The sequence below is a fragment of the Aegilops tauschii genome, chromosome 7 (assembly GCF_002575655.3).
Source record: "Aegilops tauschii subsp. strangulata cultivar AL8/78 chromosome 7, Aet v6.0, whole genome shotgun sequence".
NCBI classification, from domain to species: Eukaryota; Viridiplantae; Streptophyta; class Magnoliopsida; order Poales; family Poaceae; genus Aegilops; species Aegilops tauschii.
This window is the reverse complement of record NC_053041.3, coordinates 53,571,855-53,599,435: the sequence shown is the minus strand read 5'-3', so window position 1 is coordinate 53,599,435 and position 27,581 is coordinate 53,571,855. Positions and strand designations below refer to the sequence as shown.

At 45.7% G+C, this 27,581-nt stretch overlaps 2 protein-coding genes and 1 pseudogene across 2 annotated transcripts; 2 read left to right on the top strand and 1 right to left on the bottom strand.

The window, feature by feature from the left end:
• Window positions 1–11,602: 11,602 nt before the first annotated feature.
• LOC109768015 (DNA-repair protein XRCC1-like) lies at window positions 11,603–12,826 on the top strand. Its single transcript, XM_020326746.2, has 3 exons — window positions 11,603–11,653; window positions 12,086–12,172; window positions 12,527–12,826. The coding sequence occupies exons 1-3, from the start codon at window positions 11,603–11,605 to the stop codon at window positions 12,824–12,826; spliced, it is 438 nt and encodes a 145-aa protein (XP_020182335.2).
• A 164-nt stretch (window positions 12,827–12,990) lies between these two features.
• On the bottom strand, window positions 12,991–13,620 carry LOC109768016 (chymotrypsin inhibitor WCI). Its single transcript, XM_020326747.4, has one exon. The coding sequence runs from the start codon at window positions 13,547–13,549 to the stop codon at window positions 13,118–13,120; it is 432 nt and encodes a 143-aa protein (XP_020182336.4). The 5' UTR covers window positions 13,550–13,620; the 3' UTR covers window positions 12,991–13,117.
• Window positions 13,621–24,112: 10,492 nt separating this feature from the next.
• LOC109768014 (aspartic proteinase CDR1-like) lies at window positions 24,113–25,540 on the top strand (annotated as a pseudogene).
• Window positions 25,541–27,581: the final 2,041 nt, after the last annotated feature.

Genomic DNA, 27,581 nt, shown 5'->3' with positions numbered 1-27,581 from the left:
CCGTACATGCCTGTGGGCCTACTGGGCCTTCTGCGGGCCTGAATCCTGGCCCATGGATGGGTTTCTAATCGTATTCAGGCCGTGGTGGCCCAGTAGGTGGCATAATTTTTAATTTTTGGCCTGTTATTTTTCATGCATTTACTAATTATTTTGAGCTATATGACCCTAAAATTGAAAAGCATTTCAAATGAACTCTGAAAAGGTTGAAAGTTGGCATGGTATCATCATTTCATCCACATAGCATGTGCAAGAAAGTTGAGAGGGTTACGGCAAAAACTAGATGCACTTCGTGTACAAAATGGACAATGGTATCATACTCGTCTGTTACAAAATTGGCATGGTATCATCATAATAGTTGCGGGAGAAAGTCTTCACTTTTTCTTCGCTTGTGTCATTTGCTTATTGCGCCGTAACCATGGATAATCTTCATCGTTTATCAGGATGCTTGGGTCAGCCTTGACTTTGAAGGGAGGAATTTCATGGAACTTTTCATAATCTTCAGACATGTCTGTCTTGCCCTCCACTCCCACAATCTCCCTTTTTCCTGAAAGAACTATGTGGCGCTTTGGCTCATCGTATGATGTATTCGCTTATCTTTTCTTTTTCTCGGTCTGGTAGACATGTCCTTCACATAGATAACCTGTGCCACATCATTGGCTAGGACGAACGGTTCGTCAGTGTACCCAAGATTGTTCAGATCCACTGTTGTCATTCCGTACTGTGGGTCTACCTGTACCCCGCCTCCTGACAGATTGACCCATTTGCACTTAAAAAAAGGGACCTTAAAATCATGTCCGTAGTCAAGTTCCCATATGTCCATTATGTAACCATAACATGTGTCCTTTCCCCTCTCAGTTGCTGCATCAAAGCGGACACCGCTGTTTTGGTTGGTGCTCTTTTGATCTTGGGCGATCGTGTAAAATGTATTCCCATTTATCTCGTATCCTTTGTAAGTCAATACAGTCGAAGATGGTCCCCTGGACAATGAGTACAACTCATCACAAACAGTGGTGTCACCTCTGAGACGTGTTTCCAACCAACTACTGAAAGACCTGATGTGTTCACATGTAATCCAGTCGTCACACTGCTCCGGGTGTTTGGAGCGCAGACTGTTCTTGTGTTCATCGACATACGGGGTCACCAAGGTAGAGTTCTGTAGAACTGTGTAGTGTGCTTGAGACCAAGAATATCCGTCCCTGCATATTATTGAGTCCCCTCCAAGCGTGCCTTTTCCAGTCAGTCTCCCCTCATACCGCGATTTAGGGAGACCTATCTTCTTAAGGCCAGGAATGAAGTGAACACAAAACCCAATGACATCCTCTGTTTGATGGCCCATGGAGATGCTTCCTTCTGGCCTAGCGCGGTTACGGACATATTTCTTTAGGACTCCCATGAACCTCTCAAAGGGGAACATATTGTGTAGAAATACGGGCCCCAGAATGACAATCTCGTCGACTAGATGAACTAGGACGTGCGTCATGATATTGAAGAAGGATGGTGGGAACACCAGCTCGAAACTGACAAGACATTGCGCCACATCACTCCTTATGTAACGCCCACGATGCGGCTATATCTCCCACGTGTCGAGGCACGACTTAGAGGCATAACCGCATAGTGGTTTTGTCGCAAGAAGGGTCATCTTCACACAATCCCATGTAATGAACAAGAATGGGATAAAGAGTTGGCTTACAATCGCCACTTCACACAATACATGAATAAATATCATACATCATCCAAAATACAATCATATATAGACCGACTACGGTCAAGATCCAGATGAAAATAAGACAACCCCAAATGCTAGATCCCCGATCGTCCCAACTGGGCTCCACTACTGATCATCGGGAAAAGACACATAATAACGACCACGTTCCTCGTCGAACTCCCACTTGAGATCGACGCCATCATCGGCACTGGCATCGTCGGCACCTGCAACTGTTTTGGTAGAATCTGTGAGTCACGGGGACTCAGCAATCTCACACCCGCGAGATCAAGACTATTTAAGCTTATAGGAAAGGGTGGTGTAATGAGGTGGAGCTGCAGCGGCAAAAGCATATATGGTGGCTAACTTGCGCAAATGAGTGCGAGAAGAGAAGCAACGGAACGGACGTCATCTAGCAATGACCAAGAAGTGATCCTGAACACCTACTTACGTCATACATAACTCAGACCGTGTTCACTTCCCGGACTCCGCCGAGAAGAGACCATCACGGCTACACACGCAGTTGATGTATTTTAATTGGGTCAAGTGCCAAGTTCTCTACAACCAGACATTAACAAATTCCCATCTGCCTCATAACCGCGGGCACGGCTTTCGAAAGATAATACCCTGCAGGGGTGTCCCAACTTAGCCCATCATAAGCTCTCACGGTCAACGAAGGATAAACCTTCTCCCGGAAAGACCCGATCAGTCTCGGAATCCCGGTTTACAAGACATTTCGACAATGGTAAAACAAGACCAGCAAAGCCACCCGAATGTGCCGACAAATCCCGATAGGAGCTGCACATATCTCGTTCTCAGGGCACACCGGATGAGACATCCTATGAGTAAAACCAGACCTCGAGTTTCCAAGAGGGGGCCCCGCAGTCTGCTCAGTTCGGACCAACACTCGAAGGAGCACTGGCCCGGGGGGGGTTAAAATAAGATGACCCTCGGGCTCGCGAAAAACCCGGGGGAAAAGGCTTAGGTGGCAAATGGTAAAACCAAAGTTGGGCCTTGCTGGAGGATTTTTATTCAAGGCGAACTGTCAAGGGGGTCCCATAAATCACCCGACCGCGTAAGGAACGCAAACTCAAGGAACATAAACCCGGTATAACAGTAGCTAGGGCGGCAAGAGTGGAACAAAACACCAGGCATAAGGCCGAGCCTTCCACCCTTTACCAAATATATAGATGCATTAATTAAATAAGAGATATTGTGATATCCCAACATATCCATGTTCCGACATGGAACAAACTTCAACTTCACCTGCAACTAGCAACGCTATAAGAAGGGCTGAGCAAAAGCGGTAACTTAGCCAAACAACGGTTTGCTAGGAAAGGATGGTTAGAGGCTGACATGGCAAAATGGGAGACATGATATAGCAAGTGATAGGTAGCGGAGCACGACAATAGAGCGAACAACTAGCAAAGCAAAGATAGAAGTGATTTCGAGGGGTGGTCATCTTGCCTGCAAGGTTCTCAGAGTTGTCGAAAGCTTGATCCTCGTAAGCGTACTCAACAGGTTCCTCGTTCACGAACTCGTCTCCCGGCTCTATCCAAGACAAGAACACAAACAAACGGAACCACAATCAACAACGAGAAATGCACAAGCAACATGATGCAAAACATGTATGATATGCAAGATATGATATGCGATGCCTATGCGTGCTCCGGAAGGAAAATGATGAACATGGTAGTAACTTGGCAAACCAAGCATGCCACTGGAAAGATGAGATGATTTCGGTCAAAATCGATATAAAGATCACCGGAATCGGATGCACGGTTTGCAAATGGCAAGCAAAATAAGAATGACACTAATCTGCGATAAACAGCAAGATAGCACTTAAAATGCAACAAGTAACAATGCTACAGCACCCCAACATAGCAACAAAGCCAATGACAGTAATCTACAGGAGATGCTTGACAAACGATGAACACTGAGATACTGCTAGTTCACAACATAACAAGCTTAAACAAGCATGGCAAAAGTGCAAAAGATAACAGGATCACAGACTTGGTGAAAAACTGGACATGGCAGAAAACAGCATCAGGTAGCAATGTTCAGAGCACGAAATCAACATGCTACAGGAACTGAACATAGCAAAACAAGGCATGGCAGTGTTCTACTAAATGCACATGACAAAAGTCCCTTACTGACCATAAGCCAAAAAGGATCAGAAGATATGATGGCAAGCATGTAAACATAGCAAGTTTCGTTATCAGGTTTCAGACTTAGCAGAAAACAGAGCATGGCAGAAATAATAATATGTAGGCCTCTTTGTGAGCTTGATACACTCACTTCAGAGCAATGCACTACAAACCAAGCACACCTACAACAAGATGGCATGTTTATGAAGCTATCCATTGCAAGAACAATTGCATAGCATGTAAGGATCAACTACAATAAGCTTGGCAAAATTGCATCTCATGTTAAGAATCTGCCAGAAATATTCTATAGCCAAAGTAGAGCAAGATTAAGTCATGCTATGGCACTCTATAATTGCAAACAATTGCAGGAATAGATCAATTACAACTATAGCTACAAAACATCCTTAATGAACATCTCCAAAATATGCATGGATCTCTCGGTAGCATCAAGTTTATATGGCAACAAAATAACAGCAGACAAAGACTTAGAGAAATCACTAAGTCCCTGAAATCAGAAACATTACGGAGCCTACTTTGCATGCTTGTGCTAGTCACCACAGAGATCACAAAAATACATGGACTACACCACTGGAAACATGGCATGCCATACTTCAAAACACATGTAGAGCTCATGCTCATAAGATGCACATAATAAATTATACAAAAATGACAAATCTCCAAGTTCTGTCAAGAACCAGAGAATAACAGCAACTAGCCCTCTTCCAACAGAGATTTGGGCATCGAGATGACCTCTAATGAACATGGTACAATTGAACAAAATAAATAGCATCACGAGACGAACAATTTGACATATTACACGCGCGAATCGGAGCTACACGCAAGAAGTTATGGCATCACGAACAGAGGCACTTGCTGTAGATTTTGAGGACTTAGAGAAATTAGGGGGGCGAGAAAAGTCAACGCGGCTCACCAGATCCGATCCAGATCGGGAGAGCTCGAGCTCGAGCTCGGCTCGTCGGCGACGGCCGGAGGAGAAGGAAGGCGAGGCGGGGCGGCGGCCGGAGGGAGGGGGCGCGGTCGCCGGAGGAGGAGGGGAGGCGCGCCGGCGGGCGGTGGCCTCGGGTGGCCGGAGGCGGCGCCGACGGCAAGGCGGCGAGCGGCGGGCGGCGAGGCGGCGGGGCCGGCCAGCGGTGGCGAGGACGGCCGGCGGCGGCGGAGCGAGGCGCCGGTGCAGAGGAAGGCGCGGGCCCGCGGGGGCCGGCTACGGGCTCCCCGGGCCGCGGGCGGCGCGGCGAACGGCGGCGGGCCGGGCGACACGTGGCGGCCACAGATTCGTCGGGGCGCGGTGGCGGACGCGTCTGGTCTGGTCCGGACGTGTCCGGCAGCGGAGAGGGAACGGAGCTAGGGTTGGACTGACTTCGTTTTTCGGGAGGGTCACATATTTATAGGTAGAGGGAGCTAGGAGGCTCCAAATGAGGTGCGGTTTTCGCCCACATGATCGTGATCGAACGACCTAGAGCATGGAAGAGAGTTTGGTGGGTTTTGGGCTGATTTTTGAGGGGGTTTTTGCTGGACACTCAAATGGACATTGCGGATGCCCGGTTAACCGTTGGAGTACCAAACGACCTCCAAATGGAACGAAACTTGACCGGTGGTCTCCGGGTGGTATATTAAGGCCACTTGACAAGCCTCGGTCCATTCCGAGAAAGTTTGACACCCGCACACGAAAGAAAACAAGAGGGATGCGCCGGAGGAGATAGGAGCGCCGGATTGCAAAACGGACAACGGGGAAAATGCTCGGATGCAAGAGACGAACACGTATGCAAATGCAATGCACATGATGACATGATATGAAATGCATGACATGACAAAATACAAAACGAAAGACAAAACCCGACAACGGAGGGAAAACATAGCACATAGCCGGAAATGGCAAGAGTCGGAGTTACAAATATGGCAAGTTACATCCGGGGTGTTACACCTTAGCCTTGGTATGATTTCTGGATCGATCACCTTCTGAGAGATTGCATTGAGGAATGCACATAGCTTCACAATGGCTAATCGGACGTTTTCCGGTAGAAGCCCCCTCAATGCAACCGGAAGCAGTTGCGTCATAATCACGTGGCAGTCATGAGACTTTAGGTTCTGGAACTTTTTCTCTGGCATATTTATTATTCCCTTTATATTCGACGAGAAGCCAGTCGGGACCTTCATACTGAGCAGGCATTCAAAGAAGATTTCTTTCTCTTCTTTCGTAAGAGCGTAGCTGGCAGGACCTTCATACTGCTTTGGAGGCATGCCGTCTTTTTCATGCAAACGTTGCAGGTCCTCCCGTGCCTCAGGTGTATCTTTTGTCTTCCCATACACGCCCAAGAAGCCTAGCAGGTTTACGCAAAGGTTCTTCGTCACGTGCATCACGTCGATTGAAGAGCGGACCTCTAGGTCTTTCCAGTAGGGTAGGTCCCAAAATATAGATTTCTTCTTCCACATGGGTGCGTGTCCCTCAGCGTCATTCGGAACAGCTAGTCTGCCGGGACCCTTTCCAAAGATTACGTGTAAATCATTGACCATAGCAAGTACGTGATCACCGGTACGCATGGCGGGCTTCTTTCGGTGATCTGCCTCGCCTTTGAAATGATTGCATTTCTTTCGACATTGATGGTTGGTCGGAAGAAATCGACGATGGCCCAGGTACACATTCTTCCTGCATTTGTCCAGGTATATACTTTCAGTGTCATCTAAACAGTGCGTGCATGCGTGGCATCCCTTGTTTGTCTGTCCTGAAAGGTTACTGAGAGCGGGCCAATCGTTGATGGTTACAAACAGCAACGCGTGCAGGTTAAATTCCTCCTGTTTGTGCTCATCCCACATATGTACACCGTTTCCATTCCACAGCTGTAAAAGTTCTTCAACTAATGGCCTTAGGTACACATCAATGTCGTTGCCGGGTTGCTTAGGGCCTTGGATGAGAACTGGCATCATAATGAACTTCCGCTTCATGCACATCCAAGGAGGAAGGTTATACATACATAGAGTCACGGGCCAGGTGCTGTGATTGTTGCTCTGCTCCCCGAAAGGATTAATGCCATCCGCGCTTAAACCAAACCATACGTTCCTTGGGTCAGCTGCAAACTCAGCCCAGTACTTTCTCTCGATTTTTCTCCACTGCGACCCGTCAGCGGGTGCTCTCAACTTCCCGTCTTTCTTACGGTCCTCACTATGCCATCGCATCAACTTGGCATGCTCTTCGTTTCTGAACAGACGTTTCAACCGTGGTATTATAGGAGCATACCACATCACCTTCGCAGGAACCCTCTTCCTGGGGGGCTGGCCGTCAACATCACCAGGGTCATCTCGTCTGATCTTATACCGCAATGCACCGCATACCGGGCATGCGTTCAGATCCTTGTACGCACCGCGGTAGAGGATGCAGTCATTAGGGCATGCATGTATCTTCTGCACCTCCAATCTTAGAGGGCATACGACCTTCTTTGTTGCGTATGTACTGTCGGGCAATTCGTTATCCTTTGGAAGCTTCTTCTTCAATATTTTCAATAGCTTCTCAAATCCTTTGTCAGGCACATCATTCTTTGCCTTCCACTGCAGCAATTCCAGTACGGTACCGAGCTTTGTGTTGCCATCTTCGCAATTGGGGTACAACCCTTTTTTGTGATCCTCTAACATGCGATCGGACTTCAGCTTCTCCTTTTGACTTTTCATTGCGTCCTTGCATCGACAATGACCCGGCGGAGATCATCATCATCGGGCACTGGTTCCTCTTGATCTTTAGCAGCTTCCCCCCTTGCAGCATCATTGGCACATCGTCTGGTTCCTCTTGATCTTGAGCAGCTTCCCCCGTTGCAGCATCACCGTATTCAGGGGGCACATAGTTGTCATCGTCCTCTTCTTCTTCGCCATCTTCCATCATAACCCCTATTTCTCCGTGCCTCGTCCAAACATTATAGTGTGGCATGAAACCCTTGTAAAGCAGGTGGGTGTGAAGGATTTTCCGGTCAGAGTAAGACTTCGTATTCCCACATATAGGGCATGGACAACACATAAAACCATTCTGCTTATTTGCCTCAGCCACTTCGAGAAAATCATGCACGCCCTTAATGTACTCGGAGGTGTGTCTGTCACCGTACATCCATTGCCGGTTCATCTGCGTGCATTATATATAATTAAGTGTGTCAAAAACGATTACAGAACATCATGAATAGATAATTAAGTGACCAAATTAATAAAAGTTCATCATCACATTAAAACCAAAGTACATACATAGTTCTCATCTAACAACATATATATAGCTCTCCAGAGCATCTAATTAATTAAACCATACATTGAAACTATGTAAAACATTTCAATGCGAAAACAAATGCGATCATAATCGCAACCAAGGTAACAATTGATCCAACGGCATAATGATACCAAGCCTCGGTATGAATGGCATATTTTCTAATCTTTCTAATCTTCAAGCGCATTGCATCCATCTTGATCTTGTGATCATCGACGACATCCGCAACATGCAACTCCAATATCATCTTCTCCTCCTCAATTTTTTTTATTTTTTTTTTCAAGTAATTGTTTTCTTTTGCAACTAAATTTAACCTCTCGACAATAGGGTCGGTTAGAATTTCCGGTTCAACCACCTCCTAGATAAATAAAATCTATGTCACGTTGGTCGGTATATTTGTCATAAACAATAAATGAACCAAATAGTTATAAAAAGATAATATATACCACATCCGAATCATAGACAGGACGAGGGCCGACGGGGGCGAATACCAAAACCATCGCACTATGTAATAAGAAGGAATAATAAAAGTAACAAAATTAGACAAGTAACTATCTAAAGTAAGAATTTTTTCCTTTCAGAAAGAAGATAAGAACAAGAGGCTCACCACGGTGGTGCTGGCGACGAGATCGGCGCGGGCGATCGACGGCGGTGAAGACGGGGACGGGACGTGACGGACCGCTAAACCTAGACAAATCTCGGGGAAAATGGAGCTCGGAGGTCGAGTTTCGAGAGGAGAAAGATTAACTAGTGTGGCTCAGACATTTCATCGAACACCTCATGTGCATAGGAGGTGAGCTAGAGCACCCAAATGCCCTCCCCTCGCCGGCCAGAAAAAACAGAGCACTGTGGAGTGCTCTGCTATGGCGATGGGGTATATATAGGGAACTCATTGGTCCCGGTTCGTGGCACCAACCGGGACTAAAGGCCTTTGGTCCCGGTTGGTGCCACGAACCGGGACCAATGACCCCCTTTAGTCCCAGTTGGTGGCACCAACCGGGACCAAAGGCCTTGTGCTGCCCCGCGTCAAAAGTTTAGTCCCACCTCGCTAGTTGAGAGGGCTCGAGAGTGGTTTATAAGCGCTGCTGCGCCCACCCTCTCGAGCTCCTCTCAACTGCAGGCTTTCGGGCCTAACCGTTCTCTTTGCCTGTGGGGCCTACTGGGCCTTCTGCGGGCCTGAATCCTGGCCCATGGATGGGTTTCAAGTCGTATTCAGGCCGTGGTGGCCCAGTAGGTGGCATAATTTTTTCTCTGTTTTTTGTTTTCTCTTTTGCTTTATTTGTTTTGTTTGTTTCTACTTACAACAAAAAACTTATTTATTTTATTTCTAATTACTTATGTATTTTACTTTAATTATTTTATTTTTATTTATTTTACTGCTGCTATTTTTATTTAATTTATTAAGGTTTATTTATTTTAGTTACTATAGTTTATTTTATTTTATTTTATTAAGGTTTATTTATTTTATTTACTATAAAAAAATGAACATAGATGCGCCTATAGAGAAAATTCAACCTAAATTCATAATAAATTTCTATGAAATTCAAAGAAATTTACTGTGAATTTAGGTCAAATTCCCTGTATAAGGGCATCTATTTTCACTTTGAGAGGAGCTCAACAAGGTAGAGAGGGACGGGCTTATAAACTGGTGTGAGCGCCCTTCGGTTGGCGAGGTGGGACTAAACACTGGCCGCAACTAGGACCAGCCCTTTAGTCCCGGTTTGTGGTATGAACCGGGACTAAAGGGTGGTGGGCCAGGAGCGTGGCCCATTGGTCCCGGCTTGTCCCACCAACCGGGACCAAAGGGGCTGGACGAACCGGGACCAATGCCCCCACGAGGCCCGGCAGGCCCCTGGCCGCACGAACCGGGACCAATGCTCGCATTAGTCCCGGTTCGTGACTGAACCCGGACTAATGTGAATATTGCCCTGTGACCAAAGCCCAGTTTTCTACTAGTGCATTCTAATGGCACACCATAGGGTGTACTAATGGCGCACTACATGGTGCGCCATTAGTATCTGGTATACTAATGGCGCACCTGTGGTGCGCCATTAGTAATAAAATCTAATGGCGTGGTGCTAGTGGCGCACCTATAGTGCGCCATTAGTAGGCAAAACAGGTACGCCACTAGCAACCCTTTTCCTAGTAGTGCGTCCTGCGGTGGCGCCCTCGCCGTGGACTTATGTTGGCCAGCGTAGATTTTTGTGAGAGTTACTCTCTTTGGACCCGGTGGTTGCCTTCGACAGTGAGTTGCAATCTATGGATGATGACATGACGCAGACGGCATGGTTGTGCAGCGGCGGCGGTCGGTTTCATCCAGAGCATGCCGCTGCTAGGATTGCGGAAAAGTGGTGGCGATGACACCTGATTGACTCCGATGGTGGTGCTCCTCGAGTACCCGGTCTCGAGCTGCGGGGTGAAAACCTAGGTGTGACTCGATTTGGTTGTACCTGGCAATGACGATGTTTTTGCGTCGTTAACTTGTTGAAGGAATTGCTCGAACTTATTCTTCAGGGTGAAAACCTAGACTCTGGCTTTTGGTGGTCGGATGCGGTGACGGCGGCGCTCGAACGCCGCTCCCTTTCTGAAGGCGTTGCTGCTGTTGAAGAACCTCGTTGTTCTTGTGGTGTCATTAGATAGTTGGTGCGGATATGGTCATTGTTGCAGATTGTCGATCGCGGAATTGATCGCTTCGGGTTTTTTTACTGCTTGCTTAGGTATGGCTTTGGTCTTATATGACTTTGCTATTTGCCTGCAGCTTTTTGTGTGTGTTGGTGTTGGTCGTGTGCATCCTAACTATGCAGAGGTCGGGTGTGTGCTCATTTTGATCGTATTCGCTTGATGCTTCATTTTGAGTAATAAAATCCACCCTTTATCGAAAAAGATTTAAGAAATACCCTTGTATTCGCAAAATGGACATGGATTTTGCAAATTATTCTGAAATATAAAAATCATCGAAGTTTAGAAGATGTTTGTATGTTTTAAAAAATTCTCAATTATTAAAAATATTATTGGAGTTTTTTGGTTGTTACCCCCCCATTCAGTTTGCATATGAAGATTTTTTTCTCTTCCAAATAACCGTTTGCATATCAAGATTATTAAGGAACACATAAAATTTCAAGGGAAGGAAGGTAGGTTGTACGTGATTCAGATTCCAGACTGACCATCAGTAAACTGACCATAGTTGATAGTAACTTCCAACCTGCATGTACTATGATGATGCATTTTGATAAAATATAATGTACAGTGGGATGCATATTGATGTTTCTTGAAAACAAATGACTTCCCAGAGGCATTAAATAGGCAATGACATCTAAATTATAACACAGTCTATGTTTAGATTTTTCACAAATGGAACAACATAGGCAACACTTGTCCCGGAAGGATCTCAATATGGTTTCTTTCTACATGACCTCATAATAGTCTCATTTCTACAGGCAGGACATTCAGGCGCTATAAATAAACGGCTTTTCGCCTTAAAAAATTAAACAGTGGGCAATGGATGATTTTGCGAAGACAATATCTTGGTTGGAGCGCCAAGAAGAGAAGGTGAGCAATTGTGGGGATAATAAAATGGTCAGGTGATGGTGATGAAATTATATTTCAACTTTCAAGCCTCCTTATGGTCTTAGTCTTTTCTTTATAATTATTCAGCCTCAAGTTTGGTATGTAATAAAGTACTTTTACAATCAATGTATGGCTACCATAGAGATGATCTGCACGAATTGATCAGTCTTTTCCATTTTTTCCTAATGTAAATGAGATTAGCATTTTCTTAGGCCAATATAACAAAATGCAATGCATATTATCTGTCATGATGGAACGAACAACTAAACAATGGTGATGCATCACCGTTGTTAGCAAATCGTAGAGCAGCAGACAGTTTTGTTCACTATTTGGTCGACTTGTCCTAGATATGTTAATCAATGGGAATGATGAGTGCTGTTATATTGACTTGTCCGGCTTCTTGTTGTCTTGTAGCCAGAGCCAAACGAATTGAAGGCAATAGCTGCTGAAGGGGTTATCACTTGTCTTCAGGATGCCATTGAATCCCTTGAGCAAGGCAATGTAAGGAATGCAACACCACTCATTATTTAGATATGCAGGTCTTTCGAGTTACTTGTCTATTACTTCCAAGTATCAACAAAGAATGTACTACTATATCTTAGTGATTTAGACTAGTAAACATGCGGACTGAGGTACCAGCCTTAAGTAACCTGAAAACAATAAAATGATGCTTGCCTAGAGGCCAATTGTTGATCTGGGTCAAATTGCCATTGACTTATTGTTAATTTGTGATTATGTTTCCAGCAGTGAAACCCAGTGTACCAAACATGTTTACGAAGATCTGTTGTGTTTCTCACTGGAAATGCGGTATACTCTCGGGTGGCTGACCAATGATCATGATCTACTTTTTTGTAGGATACCAGTGGGGTGGCGGAGCAGTGGAGCTTCGTCCCCCATGTTGTGGACGAGCTAGTGCGGCTGGACAGAGAGGGCTCATCGCTGTCTAAAGAACAGCTCGCCAAACTAGCAACCAAATGCAAGAAAATCTACCAGGCCGAGCTCGCACACATGGACGGTGGTGACAAGAAGGCAAAGGAGCGCCCCGGGAAGACCGGGACGGACGATGCTGAGTATGACAGCGATGATACGATCGAGATGACGGAGGAAGAGATCGACCTCGATTGCAGACAGTTCTCGGGGATTAGTAGTAGCTAGGTCAGGAAATGTTAGTTTGTTTCTGAAGAGAAGAACCCTGCTGGCTGTATATGAGTGAGGACGGTACGGTCGGCAGTGATCGAATCGCTGTTGTCGAGGATTGATAAGCTTAAATTTTCAAATTGCGCTGTTCTTGGTCAAGTATTTTTGCTGTTCTGGTCAAGTTTAAGAACCATCGGAAGATTATTCTCTTTATTGCGCACTTATGCATGTAACCATATCACCCATCCACGGATGTGACATGCTGCTAGCTTATTCATTCACACAATGTTTTCATGAACAAGCTAGCGTTCATGGGAAGACGCAGTAGGGGCCGCCATGGATGGTCGGCAGGTTGCACTGCCCCGGCAGGGCGAGCGTTCTGGCGAAGTCCCTCTTCACCTCCGTCGGGCACCTAGGTGCCAGCGGCGGCTGCGGGGGGCCACCGCCTTGGCTTTGGCTGGGAGGGAACGCCCGGTCGATGAAGACGCGCAGCCCCTCGCAGCGGCAGTTGGACGAGATGGCGGCCAGCTCCCGGCAGCACCGGTCCTTCATCACCTCAATTGGGAGCAGCGGCACGAAGCCGCAGGTCTGCGAGGTCACGTAGTAGTGGCAGCCCTGGAGCGGGTCCACGGGGAGGCCCACCCCTTCGTAGCAGGTGTAGATACTGGTGGCGGTGGCGGCGGCGGCCAGGACGGAGAAGATGGCGACGGCTGAGAGGAGGTGCTGGCTGCACGACGCCATTGATGGACGTTGGTTGGTTTTTTCTTCTCTGGTGGAGTGGAGCACTGCACTTGTGAGTTGGGCTTGCGTTTGCATACACGTATGTATATATACTGACTACTGAGAGAGATGAGTAGAGGCGAAATGAAGCTGGCAGAATGGCGGGTGTGTTCGTTGGATGGGTCATGCGATGATGGTGATGAACTGGAGCGCAGTTGATTAATTTGTTGCAACAGAATTTGGCTGACAAGATGACGGATGTATTACGGGTTATGTGATGATGATGATGATGATGAACTGGTGAGCAATTGATTGATCTGTTGGAACAGAATTTAGCTGACACGATGACGGATGTGTTGCGTGTAATGTGATCATGATGAACTACCGCACAATTGATTAATTTGTTGGAGCAGATTTTGGAGGGAAATGCAAGTTGGGCATTGCGTGAGGAAGAGAAGAGGTTTCGCCCTTCTAGTCTTAGCTTTTCCAAGAACAGAATTTGGAGGTAAATGAAACTAGTTCTGTTAGGACATTAACAGACAAGACAAGGAAATTGAACTAGGCGTAGAGCTTTTCCAAGCCACTAGTGGCAGGGTTGTTCAACTTATATAACGTTCTAAACTCTAGAAAGCAGAGCAATCCAACCTAAGTGACAGTACCAGCTTATTGATGGGAAAAATAAGTTACAACAGTAAAAATGCATTGTTGGTGCAGTGCACATTCATAAAACACATCAGGTGTGCAAAGACAGGGGCATCATATATATGGATAAGCTTATATGAACAGAGATGCAGCATTCTTGCAGCCTAAATGACTGACTGCAAAGAGAGGTGGTTCAAAAGCAACCATGCACTGGCGAAAAGTAGATGCACAGTTCCAAGCATCATAAGGCACACTTTGCACCGCTTTTCACATCTGCTCCTCCTGGTACTACACCGCGTCGATAAGTATGTAGAGTGTTGGCCCCGATGTCGAGCTCGTGAAGGCTCAGACTGACCCTGCAGCTTGCACTGAAGAAAGATGGAAATAAGTTCGATCCTTGTAATAGCTTACAGATACCTGGGGTAAATACTTTAAAGCATTCTTGTTCATAAAGTGGATTCATTCTCAAATATAGGTAGACAAAGTACACAAGAAGCTTCATATCTCACTGGACAATTATGTGACCATGACGGCAAAATGTTCATAGGATTTCTCAGGTTTGGCATCCATCCAAGAATATTCAGAGTTCCAGTCAGGTCAGAGCTACACTTAACGCACTGGGCTAGCTAAAGTTCAGAAACATGGCATCTTGGATGGTTCAACAGGTCAAAAGGTAAAGATTTGAAATTAAGATTCAAGATCAAATTATTATTTTCATTTGTCAGATACTTTTGTGGTAATTTCAGCATAAGAGGTGTGATGTACTGTTCGACCCCATTTTCCAGTAACCATCACTACAGTTCCAAAATGAGAGACATTTGAGAACTGCTTCTTTTCTTAGCAGAAAGTCTCAAGTTACGTGTGACTTACCTAGTCGAGCAAGATGTTGGAGGCCTGCTTGTAGATCACCGGCAGGTTGGCGTCATGGAGAAAGTTAAGGCCCTTGGGCTGACGGCGATCTTCATCCTTATCATCCGCAGGAGGGAGCCATTTATACGTGAAGGAAATAGGATGTTTCAGGTCAGTTTCCTCCTCCACATTGACCAAGAGTTGTACTAACTTGCAAGTACCAAGAAGCTGGTCGGACAAGTAAATTTTCAATCCAAAATATCCAGTATCCCTTTTTAGTAAATATCGAATATCTACATTCATCTGATTTTAGAAAGAGAAAGTGTAGTCCCTTTGGAAGGGAGAGAGAGCTCAGCTATCCTCTTGACTTGTGACTTATGGAAAAGAAAGTTAAGGGGACAAGAACAGTTCATCATCTATGGACCAGATGACACTCGTACGTGCTCAGAATTCTGAATTACTCCCTCAAATCCATAGTAAGTGTCATGGTTTTAGTTCAAATTTTAATTAAAACCACAACGCTTATTTTGTATTGGAGAGAGTAACATTTTTCTTTATCTTGTTGGTCTCAAGAACCACCAAACATACTAATTCTTGGAATGATCAATTGACAGCAGAAAGCGGTGAAGAACTCACTTCTGAAGAGGTGCGTCTCAAGGCTCCCAACGCTCATGAATTTGTACACCAACATCCGGTGTTCGTGCTCGTAGCACTACCCAACCAATTTCACCAGGTTCTTCTGTCTTAGTTGCCCAAGAAAGAAAACTTCAGCCTACAACAACAGAACCATATAAGCTGGTCATTCATCAGCCAGGCTTCGAAATTGATCTACCAATGATCTGATCATGCTGGCGCGTGCATTGCACTCTATTTCGCACTCACCAACCACTCTGTGGCTACTGCAGTTAGCATATGTGTAATGTATATGTACAGAGCATTATAATCAATATAATGAATGCCATTAATCCCTGAATTCCATCTGTTAAACAAGCAATTTATGTGCCATCCATCGAGTTTTGCACATCGGGAAAGACATCTAACTATGTATAGATTTAAGTGAATAGAAAAACACTGCAACGACAAACTGGCTCTTTGTAATGAAGGATACGTACCACTGTAATGGGTATATAGGAAAAAAAAAGGAACATTCTATCTGTTGGGGCACTCACAGGATGCCAACGGAAACAAAGTTTAAGATAACCACCCAATGTTTTTTTTCCAGCATGTGCCAAAAATATTGAGAATGAAGAAATTCACAATTACTAACTATTTTCTTATAAAAACTTAACCACAAGGCAACATATCACAATTTGCAGCTTCTGTCAATTGCAAATCCATGATTACAAAAGAAAAATAGTAGTACTAATACTATAAAGCAGCCAAAAAATGGTATTGAAGTGGACTTTCTGATGCCAATGTAAAGCATCGCATGCTATTTAGACAGAACACAGACATGACACTGCAGATGATACCTTGGCACAGAAATGCTCAGTCGGGCAGTAGTACTATGCTGACGAATTGGTTATACACATGGAAAGAGAGGCTCCATTCATATACTGGGTACAAATTTAGTGGCATGTAAAGGCAATTAGGCACAAATGCAATTAGCGATGCTGTGTTGAACCGTTACATCAAGGGCGAGCACTGTACAAACAATACAAAGCAACAATAAGGACAAGTATACGATCCTTATCATCTGTAAATATATAATTACAAAGAGATAGAAGGACTGTTCTTCTATGTGAGCTTGTTTTCATGACACCTGGCAGATAAAATCTTTTTTGTTGGCTTTGTGATTGTGATACACACTCAGGTTTCTATCAAACAATATCATCTTGGATAACATCATAGATTAAGTCGGGTCTAGCTTATTCACAAAGAAAAAAACGAGAGTCAGGTCTAGCTTCATCATATGCCCAAGGACATATCATTTGGACATCAACAGTAGGTACAAGAAGATATCATACTTTGATCTAACCACAGCTAGCATCAATCATCAGGCCAACATTTCCTTGTGGTAATTGACAACTTTTATACTCAGATTTAACTTTGGGTGAGGTCTTATTAATCACACTTCTTTCTTGGCATTCAAGAAATATGAAATGGCAGCGGTGACGGGGCATAAAGAACATGCTGAAACTTATCATACTACTAAGTTACCGACTAAGCCAACTAATTTATGGATCGGTGCAAGAGAGCTAATTTAAATTAGGGATAAATTTGATGACAGAATTCTGAAGTCCCAATGGAATCAAGCGAAACTGACCAGAGGTTTGCAAGATCATCAATCTGTTTGTTTGGTGCAAGTTCCCTGAGCTAGTAAGGAACAGAGATTCGCAAGTAAAGAACAGAATGATCACCTCTAGCTTTGTGATCTGATATTTTCCAACATTTATCAATTTGTCATGCTTCCACACCAAATCGATTGGAGTCATCATCTTGTCCACTGTTGATACCTTTCATATGCCCGACTTGCTACTGCGTGTCAATTACAATCACCGCAAACAAATAAGCTGAATAGCAAAAAGAATCACAAACGTTAGATAATACAAAATGCATAGGTCCAACATATCTATTAATCCATCCTGTCAGTACTGCATATACATGTTCAAAATCAATGACAGAGAAAGGACCAGAATACAATATCAGATACACGAGTATGTATGCGTGGGCTTATTCAGTCGTGAATACATTAGAAAAATTAAGCATCAGCTAGAACCAATGCAAACATTCAGATATGTTCATGGTATTACAGAAAAAGAATAAAAAGGCTCCCTTTGGGAAACCAAATGGCCATGGCATGCTGCTCAAGCCTGGGTAGGTCTCAAATTATATATGGTATGTTGCATCAGGAAAGAAACTGAGAAGGGACAAAGGGTGAGAGATACAAGGGAAGAGAAATCTCTATCAGTGCGGAGCAGAGTTAGGAAAGTATTAAAGCCCTCAGATAAGCAAAATTTCAGTATAAGTCGCATGCACTTCTGACAGTCAGGTTATTCTAACAAACTAACACCTCCTGTGTACTTTGTATATGCCCGGAGGAGAATAATCCATTAATACAAAAGGCAACACAGTTTATGCTATGTGTTACTATCTTGGCTCAATACATTTGGCTGCCTCTTCAACAATCCACTTAAAGACGATGTGAATAATTTATACAAATGGTACATATAAACCTAAATTGATACAATTTTGAAAATCATATTGGAAGGCATCAAAATGTTGTTGAATGAACCAAGCAGTGATAACCAGAATAAGACCAGACGGATTCGATCTCACCTTCTCTTCTCGCTTGGCGTTGGCGGGGACCAAGGAAACGGCGAGCTGCTGCTTCCTACTGGCATCCTCACCCATCTATGTGTCCCCCGCGGCGAAGGGCTAAGCGATGGCGACAGCGTCACAGATGGCTCGAAGGCAAGGATGACGGTGACGGCACAGTGGACTGCTCTGCAACGGCAGAGGAGTTTAACCTGTCGCGGCATCCTCCTCTAGCCGATGCATTGAACTCCACCAAAAATGCAACATCTTGAATAGCTCTTCACATTCAGGGGCAGTGCACATCCACACGCCTGTGCATATCCGTGTTAAACAATGGTTCACCTGAACATAGTATGCCATACACATTTTGTCAGTACATGAATCGGAACTTTATTTCTATGAGAATTAAATTACTGACATAGAACAAACATAATTTTGATGATATTGGCATATTGCAAATATGATTTACCAAAAGTATACCAGACACACTTAATGGTGTGGTCCCGACGTCACCCACACAGTAAACGGGTAAGAGGCCAAAGATGCAGATGCGGATACTGCCCGGGCGCAGGTTTACTGGATGTTGTTTGTGTCTGTGCATTTCTTAGCTTTGCTACTGGTGAGTAATTCCCCGCCTGCTCGCCTTGCACATTAAAGAAAAAACTTGGATAGATTTTCATGGTTATTTTCAAGGGAGATTCAGACTACATAGCATGCATCATCAGCACCCTCTAGGAAACACTTGGCTCCAAAAATGAACTGGGAGATAGGTAGAACATAACCTAAATCTTTTGCCCATATACATAACCTAACATTTTAGCGATAATTTTTTTAAGCAACCAAAGTTTGAAAAGCTAGCAAACTTCTTTGCCCAGAATCATCTAAAACTAACCCAACCAAATAGAATCTCACACAATTAGGCTACAGTCCAAAGAGAAAGAGATCACCTCCTTCTTCCTTGTGAGGTTTCAGATCCTCCATGCCGAGTTCTTCAGCGGCGTGTTCCTCTCCTGCGGAATCCGAAGTACAGGGGGAATCAAGGAGTTAAGACTCTGAAGATTAAATGTCAAACCATCATCCAACACCTACAGGGGAGGGGGAGGGGGAGCGGAGGCACACCTTGACAATTTGCATGGCGTCTAGAGAAGAAGCTCCTCCTCGAGCACCTCCATCGCGAATCTATGGGGAAAAATAGATCGTCGACGAGCTCCTCTCCCAGAGAAACAATGAGGATCTGCAACGGCGTCCCCTCCAATCGCTGCTAGCCCACAACATGTGCCTCATCAGTGGTGCTGCTTGCGCAGGTCACACCTGGCCTGCTGGCCATATCGTGCACCATCGCCCGCCTGAGAAGGAGGCGAGGAAGCCATGGAGCTCGGCGACGTCGATGGAGACGTGATGGCCACTGATCTGGCAGGAGAAGCGCCTCCTCCTCTCGACACCATGGAAGAGCACATCTTCATCTTCTGACCTCCGCGGGGAGGAGGCCGCTGCATGGACCCGACTCTGCAGCTCCTCTTCATCTTGTTCGGCCACTGCAACCGCGGCGAGGAGGTCCGCGACTCGGAGCGACGACCGACGAGGGAGGCCGACGGCACGGGGAAGCCGGGAAGAGGAGGGGCCCGGAGCAGGTGCGGCGGCGCGAAGGGAATCGAGAGAGAGTTGAGGAGGCGGCGCCGTCAAAGAGAGAAGGGGCTGGTGCGGAGACCCCAGGCTAGGTCTGGCTCAATTGTGTCTCCGCTCGGTAGCATCCACCCTTTTTACTCCTTTTTTTTTCTATCGCTAGCACAGTAAAAATCGATGCGGTGGCTGGCGCTAGGATGCGCCCTTTGCGACACCGTTAATGGATTGTATTGCCTCAAAGTATGTACTCCCTTCATTCCCTTATACAAGGCCACAAACTCAAATTACAGGTATCTAGGTAAATTTAATGACTACTTGGCAAACTAACTTTTTTTCTTGTTAACTGGGATCATTAATACGCACGCATGCATGCAAGGAGGAATAAGAAGGAAGCAGCACAGTGTTATTATGACTACATGCATGCAAGCATTAAACAAGTTGCTAGTACGAGAAAACATCATTAAATTTTGCCTCGGTTATTAGTGGCCTTATATAGATGCAAAATGTATTTTTCATAGTGGCCTTGTATAAGGGAATGGAGGGAGTATATTTTATTTATTTTTAAGAAATCTCAAAACTATAGTATCTATTTCAGAAATTGCATTTCTATGAGACTATGACCCCGCCGGCTGCGTGTCGGCCGAAGAGGTACTCTTCATTTGCAGTCAGGCCAAAGAGCGAGTTTGTCCATGTATAGGGGCCGAATATGGGCTCTTCGTTGCAGCTCAGGCCGAAAATCATCTCTTGCACCCCTCTTAGGCCGAAGAGGGCTTCTAGGCCCACCTCTACGCATAACTGCCGAATGAAGCTGCATGTCGTTCATAGGTGGAGGTCTGAAGTGGTAAATGGCGGGGCTCAACTCGATGGCGAACCAACCTCGGCCGGCCAAAATTTCAAAGCCGAACGCGGCCGCGGCGGGTGATTGGTTGTCGGCGGCGGCCGTAGCTTCCTCCTCCGGCCAAAGAGGCCCTCCTCCACCTCCGTCGCCGTTCCTCCTCCTCTCTCCACCTTGAAATGCCGCTACTCCGCCGCCCTGATACGCGCCGCCGCGCACATATTCGCCACCCCCGCCGCCCCTCCGACGCTTCTCAGCCGCCGCCCCGATGCCGCCGCACTGTTGCCGTCCCCACAGCCGCCACCCCGATTTAGCAGCCACCCACTAGTTTTTACATCTCCATTTTGCATCACGTATTGGAGTTGCAATTTTACATATCCATTTTGTATCCTCTGTTGGAGTTGGCCCTTTTTTGGAGATGCAAAAAACACTTTTTGAAGATGTAAAAATTTACATCTCCTGTTTACATCTCCAAATTTGCATCTTCTATTGGAGATGCTCTAAGTAGATAGAAATAAGGCTGTGGGACAGTGTTGTTTGCTTTGCGACCATTTCGTGTAAGGCAATTGCGAACTTCTTTACCAGTATGGTCATTATGGTTTAGGGTTTTGGCCCTCCCATACAGCTTACGACCAATTGGGTCTAAATGGTTGTAGAATTATGACTATTTCTTTCAGGGTCACTGAGAGAAGGTCACAAGTTAACATATTTCTGTAGTGAAGAAAAAAACACATGATGTTTGTTTTTTCAAAATTAACAACTTTATTCATTTGAAATAACAGTTACATCGTCTATAAGAAAAGTTACAATATCACCCATAGGCTTTTCAAACCACTCATTTGTTGTGGAAACTCTCGCTAACCTAGCCAGTTCATGAGCAACCTTGTTCCCTTCCCTATTACAGTGTTCAAAATTAGTGAGAGGAAAATCACAAGCCAAAAAATAGCAGTCACCAAAAACAGCTGCCGCCGCTCCCGCAGATTGTCCTCAATTCTTCATTGTGTCGATGACTTCCATTTTAGCAGAGTTTATTATCAGACGATTGCATCCCGCCTTTTGTGCCAGAGATAAGCCAAACCTTAGAGCCAAAGCTTCTGCTATCGAAACATCCACACACCAATCAATCTTCCAATTTCCACCGATGATGAAATTTCCTTTATCATCTCTAACGACAGCTCCGGCTGTGCCCCTGTGCTGGTCATGATCAGAAGATGCACAACATTCAGCTTAACAAAACCCATAGGAGGTTTACTCCATCGCCCTCGTTTACTGGTCGCATTAGGGGAGTAAGCTTTAACAAAATTAGTCGTTATAGCCTGGACCCCCATGGATGTGTGGTATGCATCTTGGATCTTTCCCTCATGGACTTACCTCTATCCCACCGTAGATATCACGCGGTTGTAGCGATCATTTCGTGTACATTATGGAATTCCAATTTAGATAGGTCCTGGTCTGGCATAAGGAGTAAGAATGCAAGTACCGCCTCACCCGCACGATCAATAGAACACACTTTTTTTAATCACCTCATTCATCCCCAACTTATCCAACCTCCTTCACTTCCTGACAAAGAAACAGAATGTGCTTTGTATCTTCTGGCCCATTCGAACATGCCGGGCAGATTGGTGGAACTTTCATGTGTCTATTTACAACCGTAACACGGCAGGGGAGAGTTCCATGTAACATATGCCAAAAACAATCTTTACCTTTGCCGCTCACAAAAGTTTCCAAATCTTACACTAGACAGGGTTAACATTGGTTCTACCCGTGCCATTTGTATATTGCCAAATTTTCCCATGTTGATGATTCCATTCTTCCAAATAAGCTGAGCAAACAGTGAACAAACCATTCTGTATAGCTCCAAGCAATGAAATTCGACACATTATGTATAGAGAGAGGGATAGCTAGAACTCTTTGAGCATCAGTTGGCCATAGTGTTTGCCCCACCAAATCTTCATCCCAGAAATTTGTGACTAGGTGCCCTCATCTATGAATAACAATTTTCCTATTCGCACAACTCGAGATATATGCATCTTTCCAAATATCGATATTCTGTCCATTTCCATTTCACTAGATATAACCATTTTTTAGTGAGTTAAATCCCGCCATAATACTTTTCCACGTAAAAGAAGAGCCCCTTTTAAGCTTGCATTCATCAAATCGACATCAGGAAAATATTTAGAGGCACACAGAGAATCCGTATTATCAAGGAGACGCCATGCTTGTTTAGCTAGTAATGCTAGATTGAAACAATGAATATCCCGAAATCCCAGACCTCCTTGATTTTTTGGAACAGACATCTTCTACCAAGCCATCCAATGCATCCTCTTTTGATTGTCCTCATCTCCCCACCAAAATTGCGACACCGCATCAATGATTCCATTGCAATTTTTTTGTAGGAATTTTAAAGACGGACATGGCATAGGTGGGGATAACTTGTACTCTCTCAATTTCATAATGTAGTGCGCCCATGCTTTTTGAGATTTAAATTTGACAATAAATTTAACCAACATCGGCGACTGCGACGGGAGATCAGTGGTATAATTTTTCCTTCACCAGAGTCGCCGACGTTTGTTAAATTTATGGTCAAACTTAAATCTCGAAAAACACGGGCGCACTACATTTTGGAATGGAGGGAGTATAATATATAGATTTGAGCAAAATTTCATTCCCTCCAGCAGATAACAATTTTTCTGAAAAGTGATGGGATGGAATGACTGAGGCGTAGAACAAAAAGAAGCTTAATAAGGAGAAAATAAATGTCTGTTTAATCCGTTGTCGTTTCTCAAAGATTTTCCGTTAGTAACATTTTTGCCGGGCGGTAATGTTATCGACTGAACGTTCCTTGGGAAGGTGATGACAAACAAACGTATTTTACTTGTAGTTTTAGTTGCTACGCGAGATCAAACAGTGTTAGTTTTTAGAAGAAAGTATCATCCTCTAAAGTAATTGTCATGTTGTTTTGAAGAAAATGCCATGTGTCTTTGAAGAAACAAAAAAGTTCACAAATGTCATCCCTCCCGGCAAACGTTCGCTGGCTATTGGGGTCCATTGCCGGGTAGCGGGTGACATGTATACTGCCAATCAATCACTTCTTGGAAGTAGCCACTCACCACTTTTAGCACGAATTAATTACAAAATCTTCAGTTTCACGCACAAGATGATCTCCTCCTCCTCTGCAGCTCTCCAATACGTAGAATCTACCCCTAATTCCATGCGTGGTGCAGAAGCTAATTAATTGAGTATAGTTACGCAGCGGGCTGGCAAATATTCGTCAACAATTAACTTAGGCAAATTCCCCTATTTATATTTCTCTACCCTGCACAGCACCAGCAGCAACCAATCCTTGGGAGTTGAGTTCCAGACTCCAGTTGGTCGCAATGGCTGCGACGACGAGGGTATCTCGTGCTCTCCTGCTCGTCGGCGTCGTCCTCACGGCTCAGCTGTGCGCTTGCACGGCGGACGGCGGCGATGGGTTCAGCGTGGAGTTCATCCACCGCGACTCCGTCGGGTCGCCGTTCCACGACCCTTCGCTCACCGCGTACGGCCGGGTGGCCAAGGCGCTCGCGCGCTCCTACGCCCGCGCCGACGCACCGTGGGCCCACGGCGTCGTGTCCGAGCTCACCTCCACGCCGTTCGAGTACCTGATGGCCTAGAACGTGGGCACGCCGCCCACCCGTCTGCTCGCCATCGCCGACACCGGCAGCGACCTCGTCTGGCTCAATTGCAGCAAGAAGGGGCCCCACGGTCCTGGCCCGGCGTTCGCCGGTGACGCGCCCTCGCCCCCACCCCCGCCGGGCGTCGTGTTCGACCCCTCCAAGTCCAAGACGTACAGCCCCGTGGGCTGCGACTCCGGCGCGTGCCGCGAGCTCCATGAAACCTTCTGCGTCGACTCCAAGTGCGCCTACTTCTACGGCTATGGCGGGGGCTCCACCACGAGCGGCCTCCTCTCCACCGAGACATTCACCTTCGCCGACGACGCCCCAGGCAGCCGCGGCGACCGCACGACGCGCGTGCCCGACGTCAACTTCGGCTGTGGCACGACCTTTGTCGGCTCCTTCATCGGGGACGGCCTCGTCGGCCTCGGCAACACCAACCTCTCCCTCGTCACGCAGCTCGGCACGCACGCCTCGCTCGGCCGGAGGTTCTCCTACTGCCTCGTGCCCTACTCCGTCAACGGCTCCTCCCTGCTCAACTTCGGCGCCCGCGCCACCGTGACGGAACCGGGCGCGGCCACGACGCCGCTGATCCCGTCCAGAGTGAAGTCCTACTACACCATCGACCTCCTGTCCGTCAAGGTCGGCAACGCGACCTACGCGGCGCCGCAGCAGTCCCCCGCCATCGTCGACTCCGGCACAACGCTGACGTTCCTCAACAAGGCGCTGCTAGACAAACTGGTGAAGGAGCTGGCCGGGCGGATCAAGCTCCCGAAGGCCCCGCCGCCGGCGGACCTCCAGCTGCCGCTGTGCTACAACGTGACCGGGCTAAAGGAGGGGCAGATCGCGGCGAAGATCCCTGACGTGAAGCTGGGGCTGGGCGGCGGCGCGGCGGTGACGCTGAAGGCGTTGAACACGTTCGCGGTGGTGCAGAAGGACACCTTGTGCTTGGCCATTGCGCCGTCGGCTCGGTCGTCATTGATCGGGAACATCGCACAGCAGAACATGCACGTCGGGTACGACCTCGACAAGGGCACCGTCACCTTCGCGACAGCCGACTGCGCGAGATCCTACTCCGCCCACCCACCCTCCCCGGCCTACGCACCCGCCCCGGCCCACGCCCACGCCCTAGTCACCTCCGGCTCTGCGTAGACTTGTAGCCATAAATCTGAGCACCATGGCACGCATGCATCAAAGCATTGTTCTCCCGTGCTCCGTACGTATTGACATGCCCACTCCCTCGCAAAATATCTCTACTCCTAATAGATGAGTTGATAGCCTGGTACGGTTTATTTTCGTCCGGTTTTTATTCGTCACCTCCCACCATCTACATCAACTGATTTTTCTTCTTTCCATTAAAAAGCCAAATCTTATTGGAGGAGATATCTTGTTTCGTGTTTACTTTGGCAGGTTCTGATTTATTCCAATCACGTAAAAAAATAGGTAATTACGAATTCAGAACTCGCACCATATATTTAAGATTACCTTCCTAAAATATAGACGTAATATTTTACTCGATAACCTTCCAAAACAAATCTCTACTTCTAATGAAGGAGTTGGTAGCCTGGTACGGTTTATTTTTGTCCGGTTTTTATTTGTCGCCTCCCACCACCTCCACCAACTGGTTTTTCTTCTTTCCATTAAAATGCCAAATCTTATTAAGAAGATATCTTGTTTTGTGCTTACTTTGGCAGGTTCTAATTCATTCAATCACGTAAATAAATAGGTAATTAAGAATTCAGAACTCGCACCATATATTTAAGATTACCTTCCTAAAATATAGACGTAATATTTTACTCGATAACCTTCCAAAACAAAATGAGATATTCCTCAATAACAAATCATTAAACCTGCGCACTATGTAATTATTATTATCTCCATTATTAATTGACTATCACAAGTTTCCTAAACAACAAAAGAAAATATCTTTTACTTGTGGGCATACGCATCCGCGCGCCTCTATGAAGGACGCCGTGCACGACACCGTGGAGGATGTCACGGCCGGGCCTAACACTTGCGTGATACTCGAGAATGCCAAGGCGTGCATCACGACGTCAAGGACGGCCAGGACGGAAGGCGTGTCGTCATACCACCACGTACATGTGTTCGTGGACACGGTCATATTATATTTCTTGTCATTAATACACAGAGACACACGGACTACATTCTCAAATCAGGTGTGTCCATTCAAATGTCAAGAAATTCGTTAAGGAAATGTGTCCTGCAATACTTGGCAGTCGTCGTCATTCATAGCAGCCATTCATGCGAAAATATTTTGGAAATCAAGCGCTGAATCAATTTGGAAATAAAACCATTAATGTAATTAAGTAACTAACGGTTAATTATGTATGCAATTAATCAGGTCCATTTAAATAGAAATTATTTTTTGCACCCAATAAATTTTAGTCATTAATGTAATTAATGGTTTAGGTAGACACTTAATTATGCCTATAGATAATTAGAAGTAGATATTTTTTCCAATTAGGCGGGTAATTAGTCGATTTGGTTGGCAATTAATCAGGTATGCGAAGAATGAGGTAGGTTGTTAATTATTTGTGTAATTAATTAATTAAGCAACCAGTTCACCGCGTTGAATCATTTTAAAAGCGCTCGTCGGCAAGGACAATCAACAGGCTCTCAACGACATGGCCGAGCACCATTTGCCAACATGGACAACGGACACCATGCGCCCGCGACATGGACAACCTAGCGTTCACCAAGATGGATGACCACCAACTCTTCAGGATGTCCACATGTTGACGGTTTCCGAAACGTTCGCGGATGGGTACACCACGACACTAGATTGGCAAGGTGGTTCATACTATAGCTGAAAGGGAGAGTGCTCCATGAATAAGAAGGAAAAAGGAACTAAAGCGACCAAGTGGTCCATGGTGTTGGAGATAGAAAGAGTGTTCCAAAAATATAAAGGGAAACAAGAAAGAAAGAGTATTATAAAAAAATAAGTAGGATTGAGAATTAAAACTGGCGAGGAAGGAGGAAGAAGAAGATGAGGTGTTGCTGACAGACGCGCTGATGTTGGCGTCAACGAAACGGGTTGGCAAAGAGACTGAGAGTAGAAGATGTGGGGAAGGACGAGGAAGAGAAGAACATCAATTATCCCTTCTAGCAATGAATGGTATCTGAGCTGGAGGTGGAGCTTATTGGTGTCTAGGAATACATTCAGGTTGCCACT